The sequence below is a fragment of the Phyllobates terribilis genome, unplaced genomic scaffold (assembly GCF_046119375.1).
Source record: "Phyllobates terribilis strain yellow unplaced genomic scaffold, ASM4611937v1 Scaffold_9__5_contigs__length_417890890, whole genome shotgun sequence".
Taxonomy (NCBI): Eukaryota; Metazoa; Chordata; class Amphibia; order Anura; family Dendrobatidae; genus Phyllobates; species Phyllobates terribilis.
The window spans coordinates 24,142,092-24,157,136 of NW_027362769.1; the positions used below are offsets into that span (position 1 = coordinate 24,142,092).

Sequence of the window (15,045 nt, forward strand, 5' to 3'; positions counted from 1 at the left end):
CTGTGGGGGCCTCTTGTGGAGAAATCCGGAAATGCACCCCTCTAGGATCTGTGGTACCAAGCACAGCTGGGCGCCACATTTATACACCTCAAGCAGACTACGGGCTCCTTACCCCTGGCACCGCCTGTCAGTCACATGGAGAGTTACTCTGCAGTCTGGTCCCACACCGGCTGGAGCACGTACATGCCGGCTTGAGTCACACACACTTCCTAGCGCCTGCTGCGTAGCCTCTGTGCAGTTAACAGGGCTACGACTACGATTATTTGTGGCACATCTCTCGTGTAGTTAACGGGGATAGTGCGAATCCCTTTTCCCATCCAGGTGTGTTTTAACACTGGAGGGATTTACACTTTAAGTTGGTTGTCTTACACTCTTACCCGGTGGGTGTTCGGCCGCAGTCTTCGTGGCTGCATCTCGGACCCCGGGGTTCAGTTGCATATCATTTAATAAAGTTGTTGCAACCGTCCCCTTAACACCACTGTATGTGGTTTATTATTGGTATATTAGTTTTGGTATATAGGATTTTTTTAAGTAACAGCATGGTGATATTTGGTTATTTTATGACTGCTATTTCAAAATATTACTTAGAAAATGATATTATTGCTGTTTTTCTGTGCAATTTATATATTTTATGTGCACTCTTTTCTTTTATTGGGGTGGGGGGCAACACATACATCTCTTTAGGATCTAGCATGTGACATGGGCCCATATATCTGACTAAAATGCTGATGGAGTCCCTGGCCAAATTTTGCATTGGGGCCCACAGGACACTAGTTACACTTCTGCAGGCTCTACTAAATTTTTCCAGCTCTTGTTATTCATAGAACAATTGAAGGTCTGCATAATCTCTATGTTTTACATCACATTGAGTGTTAGGTTGATCCATACATGCACCACATGCACATTTTAGTCCATTCATGTGCTAGAATAATGGAGAAAGTTTTTGTTCTATCTTGCCTATGGTGTGTCACGTGAAGCTTTTGTATAACAATGCAAGCAAAATGCTGTAACAAAAGTTACACTTCCAAAACAGTTTTCAAAGAAATTTAAAATGGCAATGTATTCTGGCAAGGGCAAAGTCAGCATGTACTCCATGCAAACTCAGAGGCATATAAAGATCTTTGGCTGCTCTCATTTATCAGTATAGACTAAAGGTGATCAGAACAACACCATGGGAAAGGTAAATCATATGTTTTACTTATTTGAATTATGTAAGATATTGATGCAGTAGAACTTTTTAGTTTGGTACATTTCAGAATATGAGAAATATAAATGGAAAATAAATGAAAGTTTTAGAGATAATTTATCAACACGTCAGCAGTATTATTACATACTGTATATCTTACTATTTGGAATATAGCAAAGGTACAAATATGTTAATGCTATGCTATGGCTGCTTAATTTTTCAAATTTCTACAGTTCTGTTTTACATAGTCTTATTTTTATGAGCTTTAAAATATTTGCAGTTACAAGGAGGTTTTAAAATCAATGTTGCAATATTAAACGTAGAATGTAATAAAATGTGGTTCAAATTTTATTACCTCACAAGAGAAAAAACGATTCTCAACCTTTATACTTTGATGAACTCAGGATACCATTTTGCTGTCTTGAGAATCCTTAGAGATCAGTCACTCCAATCATTCCAAAATACATAAAATACCCAAAAATGCAAAAACAAAGCTTTCATAGTTTCCCTCTTCATGCAGTATTGACTTTTTATACCTATACCAACATGAGCGGTGCAATTTATTCAGCAAGATTATAGGCAAAGTACATAAGGTACCATTTAAAAATGAACTATTATATTAAAGTGGAATTAAATTCTACTCAAATTTACAAAAATCTGCCAAATTCACCAAAATGCAGAATTTTTGCAATTTGCTTCCTCGCAGAGTCAGCCAAAATGGTGGCTGATGTTCACCATTTTTCAGAACTGTAGCCAGCCAACAAAATGTAAAAAAATAAAAACTCATTATACTCACTTTCCTGCTTACATCTCCAGCCCCTCTGCACCTTACTGTCACCCATCTAGGATTTTTCTGATTGTTTATATCTTACGCTTAATATGCTCTTTGTTCTGCAGAGTCCCCGGAGCATAGTAAGGGACATTAAATGATTGTAGAATAACGTCTCTGCAAATTGAATTTCCCAAGAAAGTCCATGCAAACAGGCAAATTCAATTCAAATTTTGACTGATCCGCTCATCTCTAATATCATAATCTGAAGCCTTTATGTCCTATTTATAGGACTCATCAACCCTATTTGCCATTACAAAGTAACCACTAGAATGTGATTGTTATATCTGTGCAAAAAGATGAGATAGATGGAGCTTGTAATTAGATCTTTTCAGAAATTCCCATTGGACCTGAAGCATGTTTGATTGGCTTTGCTTTGACAAACGTTCATAAATCAGAAGAGAACAAGTCAAAGGACTACTATTTTTCCAGCTAAGACTTGTTCAATGCTCAGTCCATCTTAAGCCAAACTGCTTATGAATAAGTGAGAAGTCTTTTTTTTTTACAAAAAAACACTGCCTGGGTTTTAAAGAACTTCAAAGCTCTAAGCAACCAATGGTTGAAGAAGAACACTTAAGTATAAAATAGAACTATGTAATTAATAATGCCAAGCAACTTGTTATTTTTGGTATAAGATAAGAATCTGAGAAATCTGAAACCAATTAGTTCCCAGACAAAGACAAAGTTTACAGATTTTTCAAAAATAAATTTAAATAGACAACAAAATAAGGCAGTTCATGTTCAAAATGAAGTTAGAATGGTTTATATACTTTGGATAGTCTAGGTAATAATTCTTTAGTAGGGAACTAGTTGTGCATCTGATCAGTATAAAAAAGGTTCTGTAAAACATTTAGAAATAACAGTTAGAACATATTAAATTAATAAAAAGTGTCAATGAATTTTAAATGCATATATTAGTACATGATGTTCATAAGTAAAATAAATGGTAATGCCTATATATTCCTGCTGCTCTGAGTTATATTATGAGATAGCAGAATCAATTTGCCAAATTTAAAGAAGCACTCCCATCCAAATTGTTATCCTATTAATACATTGCAGTCATCATATTATATGGCACTGTGTACTTACAATTGCTCATTTTGACTTTCTACCCAGTTAGTTCTTCTATTTTCTATTAGGTCTATGACATCCCATGATTAAAAACCAACTAGCTGAATCCTTTTAAGCTTTTTGTAGAAAAAGGAGGTACATTTTCTATCCACAAGTCATGAGTCACTGCAAAAATCTATGGCAGAGGAGAGGAGAGGAGCAGCTGGGTCAGAAGTTGAAGAGAGGAATGATAAATATAGGGACAAGAGACTTCCTGTTTCTACATAGAGCAGAGAAAAGAGAAGAATTAATTTGGTAGAAGGGCAAAATGAGCAACTGGAAGTACACAGTGCTACAGTGGGTACGGGAATTATTCAGACCCCTTTAAATTTTTCACTCTTTGTTTCATTGCAGCCATTTGGTAAATTCTAAAAAGTTAATTTTTTTCCTCTTTAAAGTACACTATGCACCCCATCTTGACTGAAAAAAAAACAGAAATGTATACATTTTTGCAAATTTATTAAAAAAGAAAAACTGAAATATCACATGGTCATAAGTATTCAGACCCTTTGCTCTTTATTGAGTAGAAGCACCCTTTTTAGCTAGTACAGCCATGAGTCTTCTTGGGAATGAAGTAACAAGTTTTTCACACCTGTATTTGGGGATCCTCTGCCATTCTTCCTTGCAGATCCTCTCCAGTTCCATCAGGTTGGATGGTGAACGTTGGTAGAAGGACATTTTCAGTTCTCTCCAGAGATGTTCAATTGGGTTTAGGTCAGGGCTCTGGCTGGGCCAGTCAAGAATGGTCACAGAGTTGTTCTGAAGTCACTCCTTTGTTAATTTAGTTGTGTGCTTAGGGTCATTGTTTTGTTGGAAGGTGAACCTTAGGCCAAGTCTGAGGTCCAGAGCACTCTGGCAGAGGTTTTCCCTCAGGATATCTCTGTACTTGACCGTATTCATGTTTCCTTCAATTGCTACTAGTCATCCTGTCCCTGCAGCTGAAAATCACCCCCATAACATGATTCTGCCACCACCATGTTTCACTGTTGGGATTGTATTGGGCAGGTGATGAGCAGTGCCTGGTTTTCTCCACACATACCGCTTATAATTATCACCAAAAAGTTATATCTTTGTCTCATCAGACCAGAGAATCTTATTTCTCCTAGTCTGGGAGTCCTTCATATGTTTTTGAGCAAACTCTATGCAGGCTTTCATATGTCTTGCACTGAGGAGAGGCTTCCGTCGGGCCACTCAGCCATAAAGGCCTGACTGGTGGAGGGCTGCAGAGATAGTTGACTTTGTGGAACTTTCTCCCATCTCCTTACTTCATCTCTGGAGCTCAGCCACTGTGACCTTGGGGTTCTTCTTTACCTCTCTCACCAAAAGCTCTTCTCCCACGATTGCTCAGTTTGGCTGGATGGCCAGGTCTAGGAAGACTTCTGGTGGTCTCAAACTTCTTCCATTTAAGGATTATGGAGGCCACTGTGCTCTTAGGTACCTTGAGTAATGCAGAAATTCTTTTGTAACCTTGGCCAGATCTGTGCCTTGCCACAATTCTGTCTCTGAGCTACTTGGGCAGTTCCTTTGAGCTCATGATTCTCATTTGATCTGACATGCACTGTGAGCACTGAGGTCTTATATAGACAGGTGTGTGCCTTTCCAAATCAAGTCCTATCAGTTTAATTAAACACAGCTGGACTCCAGTGAAGGAGTAGAACCATCTCAAGGAGGATCACAAGGAAATGGACAGCATGTGACTTAAATATGAGTGTCTGAGCAAAGGGTCTGAATACTTATGACCATGTGATATTTCAGTTTTTCTTTTTTAACAAATTTGCAAAAATTTCTACATTTCTGGGTTTTTTCAGTCAAGATGGGGTGCAGAGTGTACTTTAATGAGAAAAAAATGAACGTTTTAGAATTTACCAAATGGCTGCAATGAAACAAAGAGTGAAAAATTTAAAGAGGTCTGAATGCTTTCCATACTCACTGTATATAATATGATGACTATAATATATTAAGAGGATAAAATGTTTGATAGGAGGAGTGCTTCTAAGACTACTACAAATTTGAATGAATTCAATTTTTTTAAGTTCATTGATTTCTAGTTATATATCTAGTTACAATGTCTTCCTTGCATATCCCGTTCACTTATAACATACCAGTTCTATGATAATTACATCATAGAGACCTATTGAAGTGCTAAATGTTAAAATGTTAAAATTAATTCTTTATTAAATAACATATTTAAAATAATTATCTACAAAATAAGGGATTAAAAAGGTGCCTCCAATCAAACAAATGGGGAAGCAAACACGGAGAGAAATTCAAGACTTAATTACAAAGTGACGTAATGATCTGGGTTTATACATTGTATATTTTAAAGGAAACACCACAAATTGAGTTTTCCTCTCATGTAAATGGTATAGTTAGTTAATTGAGTCCTATCACAATGTGAGAAAATGAAATAATTCACAATTTAAAAATCAAATAACACTGCAGTCTGACATTATTAATATAACACACATACAGCAAATATATAACTGCAAATAGTCACAGTACAATTGTATGCCCTCAGAAAGGTATATATATATTAATATTATATATGATTCAAACTTATTTAGTATTTACAGTGTTTTCTATACCCAACCTCCTATTAAACACTGCAGTACCATTAATATTTACCCACTGCTGCAAAAGAAACAAAACCAAATTAGGCCAAAAATTGCCTGCTACATTAAACCATTTAGTAGCATAAATCTGTGAAACGATTGATCAGGAAAATGCCTATAATATAACTCAAAGCAATTTAGACTGGTTTATTAAATAATCAAAAACGTCACATATGTTACTTTAACAAGTTAATCAAGAATATGTATTGGTGTGCCATGCAGCTAATCTGGCTATAGTATCACAGATAATGGATACATAAAGGAGTTAACCTGTATAAACAGACATGGGCTGCATGTGCATTGTCTGTGCTCCCTCCCCTCACCCCAAAGCGTGTTTTGCCTTGCTTCTTCTTGGGGGCATCACGCTATAGCCAGGTTAGCTGCACCTTTTTAATCTCTTTTTTGTAGATAATTATCTTCAATATGTTGTTTAATAAATAATTAATTTTAACATTTAGCTCTTTAATAGGTCTCTATGATTTAAGGTCCATGTTGATTTTGATACACACCAGCAATTATCCGCAAGTGTAATATGTATTTTTTTGTATTTTCACCTGAACAGATCATTTTTTATGAAGATAAACATTTCCAGGGTCGCTCTTATGAGTGTTACTCTGAGTGTCCAGATTTGTCTTCGTATTTTAGACGCTGCAATTCCATTCGTGTGGAAAATGGAAACTGGATTTTGTATGAACAACCCAACTACAGAGGTCATCAGTACTTCCTTCATAGAGGAGAATATCCTGACTTCCACCAATGGATGGGCTATAATGACTCCATTAAGTCTTGTCATCTGAGCCCTCAGGTAGTAAATTTAATTACTATTCACAAAATCCAAAAAGAAAGAGATTGCATTGAATTATCTATTTCCTACTTCAGTTAATTACTGCTTAATAGAGAAAAACTCAGCACAATAAATATTTAATTAACTATTCTGAATTTAATGTTCCATGAAAAATACACAGCAAAGGGCATGCAATATTTGTTATGTTACCATTCTAAGGTGAGGGTTAAAATTCTCTTAAATACAGGAGATACTATTATTGTAGTATTTTCTAAGTGGTAGGTTTTCAGGTTACTTTTCAGACAGAAACTTGCTGCTTCCTCTACAGAAATCTTGGAGTGGAAGATGTTATAATCAAAGTAGTGAACTGCAGAAAAGTAGATGTTGTGAGAATCTAAGATTAGAGCAAAGCTGTATGCAGGGAGGGTAGTTGTGGATTTACTTGCATGTCTACATCGAGTATTTGATACATAATCAGACAAAATAATTTCAAATTTTATTATACAATTTAATTCAAGCAATTATAAAATAGAACACAAAACTTGTACACTTAAGCTTTAAAAAAAGTTTTCTTAGCTTTTTCAGTATGTTTATTGTTTCAACATTTTTGTGCAATGAAATTTTCAGTTACTTGCTGAAGACAAATATAGAAAAGCAAGATATAACAGAGTTTCCTGTGCTAAAACAGACCTGCTAGTCTTTTGTACACAGAAATATTTGTGAATACATCTCTTGTGAAATTTCTCTTAAACTAAGTTATTTTTTAGGTTTTTATATGCTTACAGTTTTATATGTGTATGTGTTAGTTTAACATAAAAATTAAATTGACAATTGCACCTTTCTAGTTATTCTGAACTTATTGACACATGCTGTTTTCTTTTAAAAGCATGAGGGTTCATTTAGGATCAACATCTATGAGAAAGAAGACTTTAGAGGACTGATGATGGAGTTCACTGAAGATTGTCCTCATGTCTATGAAAAATTCAGATTCCGTGATGTTCATTCTGTCCAAGTAAATGATGGATACTGGATGTTCTATGAGGAGCCGAACTATAAAGGCCGCCAGTATTACCTGCGACCTGGAGAGTACAGGAGATACGGTGACTGGGGTGCCACAAACTCAAGGATTGGGTCTTTCAGGCGTGTCCATCATTTTTATTAAATCATAGAAATTATGTGATTTGATTTGCCACCCAATAAAGTATTTAAGAAATACATTTTTATTGCACGTCTTTATTTAATAGGTGTGAACTGAAAAACAATTGCACATTATATTTATTAAAACTCAGGGGCAAACTCATAAGCATGTATGTTCTCCCCGTGTTTGCGTGGGTTTCCTTCGAGTTCTCCGGTTTCCTCCCACATTCCAAAGACATATGGGAAAAGCGATGATAATGTCTGTAAAGCGCTGCGGAATATGTTGGCGTTATATAAAAATAAAGATTATTATTTATAAAACTCATTCGTTTCTTAAACTGTGTTCAAGCAAGAAGAAATTGTCAATATTGATTTGCTTGGGTGTGTGAAGACATGCAGAGCCACTATTTAGTAGGATAACTATCAGTTTTCAGGGGTTGCTGCACGAACAAAGTACATTTTTTCGTTTAAATGGTTTTTATTAAGGGAAATTTTACATAATGTGTAATAAAAACAAAAAGGGGATAAAATACATAAAAATAATGAAGAGAAACAAGTAATTGAAGAATATTAACTAGGAAATGAAAAAAACAAGCTATACCTTAACCTATCTAAACTAAAGGAGAAGGCAACGAAAGGGTGAGGAAAAGAGGAGGGGAAAAAGAGGAAGGAAGGGAGGGGAGAGGAAAAGGGGCAGGGAAGGGTAGGTAAATCAAAAAAGGAAAGGGGGACAGAAAAGAGGAGAAATAATAGAGGGAGAGGTTAAATGGGGAAAGAATAAACCGGGAAAAGAGAAGGAATGAAAGGAAGGGCAGAACAAAATAATTATCAGAGAAGTGTTTAACACATATAATACAATGTACATTATAGTATACGTAAAAAACATTTCATTTTTTAGAAAAAAAAACTGGCTAACAGTTAAGATATATCATAAGAAAGGTAATCTACATTCAAAGGAAAGAGTCGGTTCCATAGAGACCATCTGGCTTCATATTTTGAAAGATTATTGTTTATGAGGGCAAAGGTTAGTTCAAAAGTGTTATGTATTGAGACTCTATTAATGACATCATTAATGGTAGGGATATCAGGAGATTTCCATTTGGTTAGCTACTGCAAAAATATGGAGAGATATAAATCTCATTTCCCTAGGAAGGGAATCAGTTTCAATGGAGAGAAGAGAAAGATAAGAAAAGATAAGTATCTTCCTTTTCCCCATTTTTTATAGTAGATTATTGATCTCTACCCAGGGCCTTATTTTTGAGCGAGACCGAAAACTATGTATAATACTACCAATTTGCCCACAATCTCTCCAACGTAGATCAGACAAGGTTGGGAAGGCTTCTTTAAGATGCCAACAAGAGAGTATTTTAAAGTAGTTCTCATGTATACTGGTATTAATGTTAAATTTGTACATGAGTTTAAAAGCTTGTTGCCAATTATAAGAAAAAATTTTTTATTTAGGTCTGTTTCCCATTTTATAATCAATTTAGCTTTTTTAAACTCGAGATCTGAGTTAAAGAACATGTAAAGATTTTTTATGCTCCAAATTAAGACAGATGAGGACTTTTCTAACAATATAATAATAGCTCTTGGGAGAGCTAAAGGTAGTGAGATTTTTTTATATATATTTTCTAAGCTCCAGTAGGCTGAAAAGGTCCTCATCTGGAAGACCATAAGAAGTTTTTAAAGCTTGGAAGTTTATGATGGAGTCTTTATGGGACCTGATAGAAAGAAGGAACAATTACTAATCCCTAGTTTTATCCATTTGCCAAATGGAAAATTTGGAAACATCGTGTGAAAAATAATGATGGGAACTTTCTCAGGGGGAAATATGGACAAATTATCTGATACTAACTTATATAGTTTTTCCAATGGAGAATTGTTGAGAATAGTGTTTAATGTTCTTGTAATAGAAGAGAAGAATCAAGTAGGTGTAACATAATAAGGGATGATAAAGGTGAGTTTCCATGCAATTCCTCTTCCAAAATGACCCAGTTTTGTTTATGATTATTCGTCTGAAAACAGTTTCTACTCTATAGGATGATGTTTGCCTCATAATACTCTTGTATATTTGGAAGGGCTATGCCTCCATTGCTTCTTCTTTTGAACAGAAGAGTTTTTAAGATTCTAGGAGGTTTGTTTTGCCAAATATATTTTTACAATTGTTTATTGAATTTCTGAATCAAAATAGCAGGAGCAAAAAGAGGAACAGATCTAAGCACATACAGCAATTTTGGGAGGATCATCATTTTATAAATGGTTATTCTACCTAACCAAGAGGTATTTACTTTATCATATTTATTAAGGATAGATTCAATTTCTTTAATGATTTCTCCAAAATTTACTTCCACAATATTCCTTAAAGGGTTTGTAATTTTAATGCCCAAAAAAGTGATGTTAGAATCTTCCAAAGAGTAAGGGAATTCACCTTTTATATAATTCCGAAAATCCTTATCCAAGTGGAAGCTAAGAATTTTACACTTTTTCTCATTTATTTTATAATAGGAAACTAAAGAAAATCTATTGATTAGCGCAGAAATTTATTTTGCTGTGGGAGAAGAATATAAAGCTAATATGGAATTTAGAATATGGCCTTTAAATCCATTTTTTTTTGTAAATAGTAATCGTAAAATTCCAATTAATTTGACTGAAAGATTTTTTCCACATCTAGTGATAGAAGTGTACATGGAGTTTTGTTATTTTCTATGATAGACAAAATATATATAATCCTTTATGTCCCATCTGAGGTCTGTCTTTTTTTAACAAAGCCGACTTGGTTAGAAAGTATTAATGTAGGGATAATGTCTTTTAGCCTTTCGGAGATTAATTTAGCGTATATTTTAGCATCACAGTTTAGGAGGGAAATGGATCTGTAATTTTGTATTAGCTCAGGGTTACTATCTTGTTTCGGGATAACAATAATAATAGCATGTAAAGATTCCTTTGGAAAAAATCTTGAGTTAGCAGCAGAATTGAAGTAAGATAACAGTAGTGGTATTAAATGATGTTCAAAAATTTTCAAGTATTCATTTGGGTATCCACTTGGACTTGGGGCCTTATTATCTTTTAATTTAGAAATTGCAAAAGCAATTTCCTCCTCATCAAATGTTGAATTTAGAGAGTTGGATTGTGTAGGGTCAAGATGAGGTAAATTTACGGAAGAGAGAAATTTATTGATGTCATCAGTGTTGGGTTGTGGAGTATTTGGGTCATCTTTCAGATTATAGAGTGTGGAATAAACTTTTTGAAACTGATTTGCAATACGCTTAGGATGAAAAACTGTGGATCTGCAGTTCTAATAGCCTTCACTCTAGATTTAATATGGTGCTCCCTCACTCTATTTGCCATCAACTTTGACATTTTGTTGAATCAATAATAGTAATTCATTATAGAGATTTTTATTATTTTATCATAATCCTTGATAAGAAGGGCTTTAAATTCTATTCTTAATTCATGAAATAAGAGTAAGTGTAACATGATGGGTTGTTTTGTTGTCTTATTTTCTCATTATTGATTTTCCTAGAAACTTCTAGAATTTTTCTTCAGTTTTCTTTTGGTGTATTGCGCTAATTTGTATAAGCAGACCACGAATAACGATGTTATGAGCATTCCACAAACAAGAAGAAGAGGTGTCAGGTAGGGAATTTTCTTTTAAGTAAAGTTCTAATGCCTCTTAAATTTTTTTTCTAAAGTGGACAGTTTAAAATAAAGGAGTTGCCCTAACATTCCCTGAAGCTGTTTTTGGAAACTGCCGTTTTTATTTTACAAGAAACTGGGGCATGATCTGAACAGGTTATGTTACTTATTAAGGCCTCTGAAAATCTGAATAGAATAAATATCTGTGAGAATCAAATCTATTCTTGAAGATGCTTTGTGAAGGTTAGAGTAGAAAGTAAATTCCCCAGATGAGGAATTTAAGCATCTAAATTAGTGTTGAGCGAGCATGCGCAACACTGCTCGGTACTCGCCCGAACATCTCACTACTCGGGATGTTCGGCGAGCACCGAGCATTTCCGGGTTACTCAGGTGGGAGCTCGGGTCTCCGCCCTGCACGTTTGACGCTCTTTACAGAGCCAATGAAGATGCAGGGATGGCCAGCCAGTCACTGTAATGCCGCATCCATGTTGTTTGTGGGCATTACAGTAATTGGCTGGCCACACAGCGTCAACTTGAGTATTTAAAACCGGGCGCCGCCATCTTGGAAACAGTCGCCCGGGATCAGACAGTGTATGGTCATTGCTGCTAAGTTAGGTAGAGATAAAAAATGTGAAATAGGTAGTGTAGGGTCTCTAAAGCCTGCCAAATCAAACAAACAGTCCTTCTCAGGACTAATATCCATCCCAGATATCAGGCAGGCAGGCTGTATAGTAGACGCAGTGGTTATACCAACAAACACTACATTACAGTCCTGTGTACTCCTGCTGGTCAAATTGCTAGACTTATCCCCCGGTCTCAGGGGCCAGGAAAAATCCTTTTTTTTTCATCTAAATCCTGTATTTTTTTTTTCTCAGTCAGACTGTACAAATACACGTCTAATTAACCTTTTAGAATTCCGCCTCCCCCCCAAAAAAATTGAGTGTGTCTGTGACTGTTCAGACACCAATATATCTGTTTAAAAGATTCTCGTGTAGGCCATATAACTATAACTGTGGTTTTGCAGTTCCACGGTTCAAATCTCTGTATTATAAAGCTTTCGGCCTTTTTTTCAGAAAAAAAAAACTGTTCAGACACAAATATATCTGTTTAAAAGATTCTGGTGTAGGCCAGATAACTAGAACTTTGGTTTTGCAGCTCCACTTTTCAAATGTCTGCATTATCCAGCTTTTGGCCTTTTTTTCGTAAAAAAAAACGGAAATAGTGTCTCCCTGACTGTTCAGACACAAATATATCTGTTTAAAAGATTCTGGTGTAGTCCACATAACTATAACTGTGGTTTTTCAGTTCCACGGTTCAAACCTATGTGTTATCCAGCTTTTGGCCTTTTTTCCATAAATAAAAAACTAGAAGTAGTGTCTCCCTGACTGTTCAGACACAAATATATCTGTATAAAAGATTCTGGTGTAGGCCAGATAACTAGAACTGTGGTTTTGCAGTTCCACGGTTCAAATATCAATATTATCCAGCTTTTGGCCTTTTTTTCCGTAAAAAAAAAGTAATAGTGTCTCGCTGACTGTTCAGACACAAATATATCGGTTTAAAAGATTCTGGTGTAGGCCAGATAACTAGAACTTTGGTTTTGGAGTTCCACGGTTCAAATATCAATATTATCCAGCTTTTGGCCTTTTTTCCGTAAAAAAATACAGTAATATTGTCTTGCTGACTGTTCAGACACAAATATATCTGTTTAAATGATTCTGGTGTAGGAAACATAACTATAACAGTGGTTTTGCAGTTCCACTGTTCAAATCTCTGTATTATCCTGCTATTGGCCTTTTTTCCGTAAAAAAAAACAGCAATAGTGTCTCCCTGACTGTTCAGACACAAATATATCTGTTTAAAAGATTCTGGTGTAAGCCACATAAATATAACTGTGGTTTTGCAGTTCCACGGTTCAAATCTCAGTATTGTCCAGCTTTTGGCCTTTTTTCTGTAAAAAAAAACAGTAATAGTGTCTCCCTGACTGTTCAGACCCAAATATATCTGTTTAAAAGATTCTGGTGTAGGCCAGATATCTAGAACTGTGGTTTTGCAGTTCCACGGTACAAATCTCAATTATATCCAAATTTTGTCCTTTTTCCATAAAAAAACAGTAATAGTGTGTCGCTGACTGTTCAGACCCAAATATATCTGTTTAAAAGGTTCTGGTGTAGGCCACATAACTAGAACTGTGGTTTTGCAGTTCCACGGTTCAAATCGCAGTATTGTCAAGCTTTTGGCCTTTTTTCCTTAAAAAAAAACAGTAATAGTGTCTCCCTGACTCTTAAGACACAAATATATCTGTTTAAAAGATACTGGTGTGTAGGGCAGATAACTAAAACTGTGCTTTTGCAGTTCCACGGTTCAAATCTCAGTATTATCCAGCTTTTGGCCTTTTTTCTGTAAAAAAAAACAGTAATAGTGTCTCGCTGACTGTTCAGACACAAATATATCTGTTTAAAAGTTTCTGGTGTAGGCCACATAACTAGAACTGTGGTTTTGCAGTTCCACGGTTCAAATCTCAATATTATCCCACTTTTGGTCTTTTTTCGTAATAAAAAACAGTAATAGTGTCTCCCTGACTGTTCAGACACAAATATATCTGTTTAAAAGATTCTGGTGTAGGCCGCATATCTAGAACTGTGGTTTTGTAGTTCCACGGTACAAATCTCAGTATTATACAGCTTTTGGCCTTTATTGAGTAAAAAAAAACAGTAGTAGTGTCTCGCTGATTTTTAAGACCCAAATATATCTGTTTAAAAGATCTGGTGTAGGCCACATAACAAGAACTGTGATTTTGCAGTTCCACGGTTCAAATCTCAATATTATCCAGCTTTTGGCCTTTTTTCCGTAAAAAAAAACAGTAATAGTGTCTCCCTGACTGTTCAGACACAAATATATCTGTTTAAAAGATTCTGGTGTAGGCCACATAACTAGAACTGTGGTTTTGCAGTTCCACGGTACAAATCTCAGTTTTATCCATCTTTTGGCCTTTATTCAATAAAAAAAAAACAGTAACAGTGTCTCCCTGACTGTTCAGGCACAAATATATCTATTTAAACGATTCTGGTGTAGGCCAGAAAACTAGAACTGTGGTTTTGCAGTTCCACGGTTGAAATCTCAGTATTATGAAGCTTTTGGCCTTTTTTCCATAAAAAAATACTGTAGCTGTATCTCCTTGACAGTTCAGACACAAATATATATATGTTTAAAAGATTCTTATGTAGGCCAGATTACTAAAACTCTGGTTTTGCAGTTCCAAGGTTCAAATCTCAGCATTATCCAGCTTTTGACCTATTTTCCGTAAAAAAAAACAGTAATAGTGTCTCGCTCACTGCTCAGACACAAATATATCTATTTAAAAGATTCTGATGTAGGCCACATAACTATAATTGTGGTTTTGCAGTTCCACGGTTCAAATCTCTGCATTATCCCGCTTTAGGTCTTTTTTCAATAAAAAAATACAGTAAGAGTATCTCCCTGACTGTTCAGACACAAATATGTCTGTTTAAAAGATTCTGGTGTAGGCCAGATAACTATAACTGTGGTTTTGCAGTTCCACGGTTAAAATCTCAGTATTATCCAGCTTTTGGCCTTTTTTCCGTTAAAAAAAATCAGTAATAGTGTCTCCCTGACTGTTCAGGCACAAATATATCTATTTAAAATGATTTTGGTGTAGGCCAGAAAACTAGAACTGTGGCTTTGCAGTTCAACGGTTCAAATCTCAGCATTATGAAGCTTTTGGCCTTTT

At 35.4% G+C, this 15,045-nt stretch overlaps 1 protein-coding gene across 2 annotated transcripts; it reads left to right on the forward strand.

Moving 5' to 3' along the window:
* The first annotated feature begins 1,171 nt into the window (after positions 1-1,171).
* On the forward strand, positions 1,172-7,683 carry LOC141160801 (gamma-crystallin-3-like). Of its 2 annotated transcripts, none has more exons than XM_073645589.1 (3): positions 1,172-1,180; positions 6,300-6,545; positions 7,414-7,683. In XM_073645589.1, exons 1-3 carry the CDS (start codon positions 1,172-1,174, stop codon positions 7,681-7,683), a joined length of 525 nt encoding a protein of 174 aa, XP_073501690.1. The 2 variants fall into 2 exon arrangements, with proteins under 2 accessions (XP_073501690.1, XP_073501689.1); XM_073645588.1 differs by having other exon boundaries at positions 6,300-6,542; positions 7,408-7,683.
* The last annotated feature ends 7,362 nt before the right edge of the window (positions 7,684-15,045 follow it).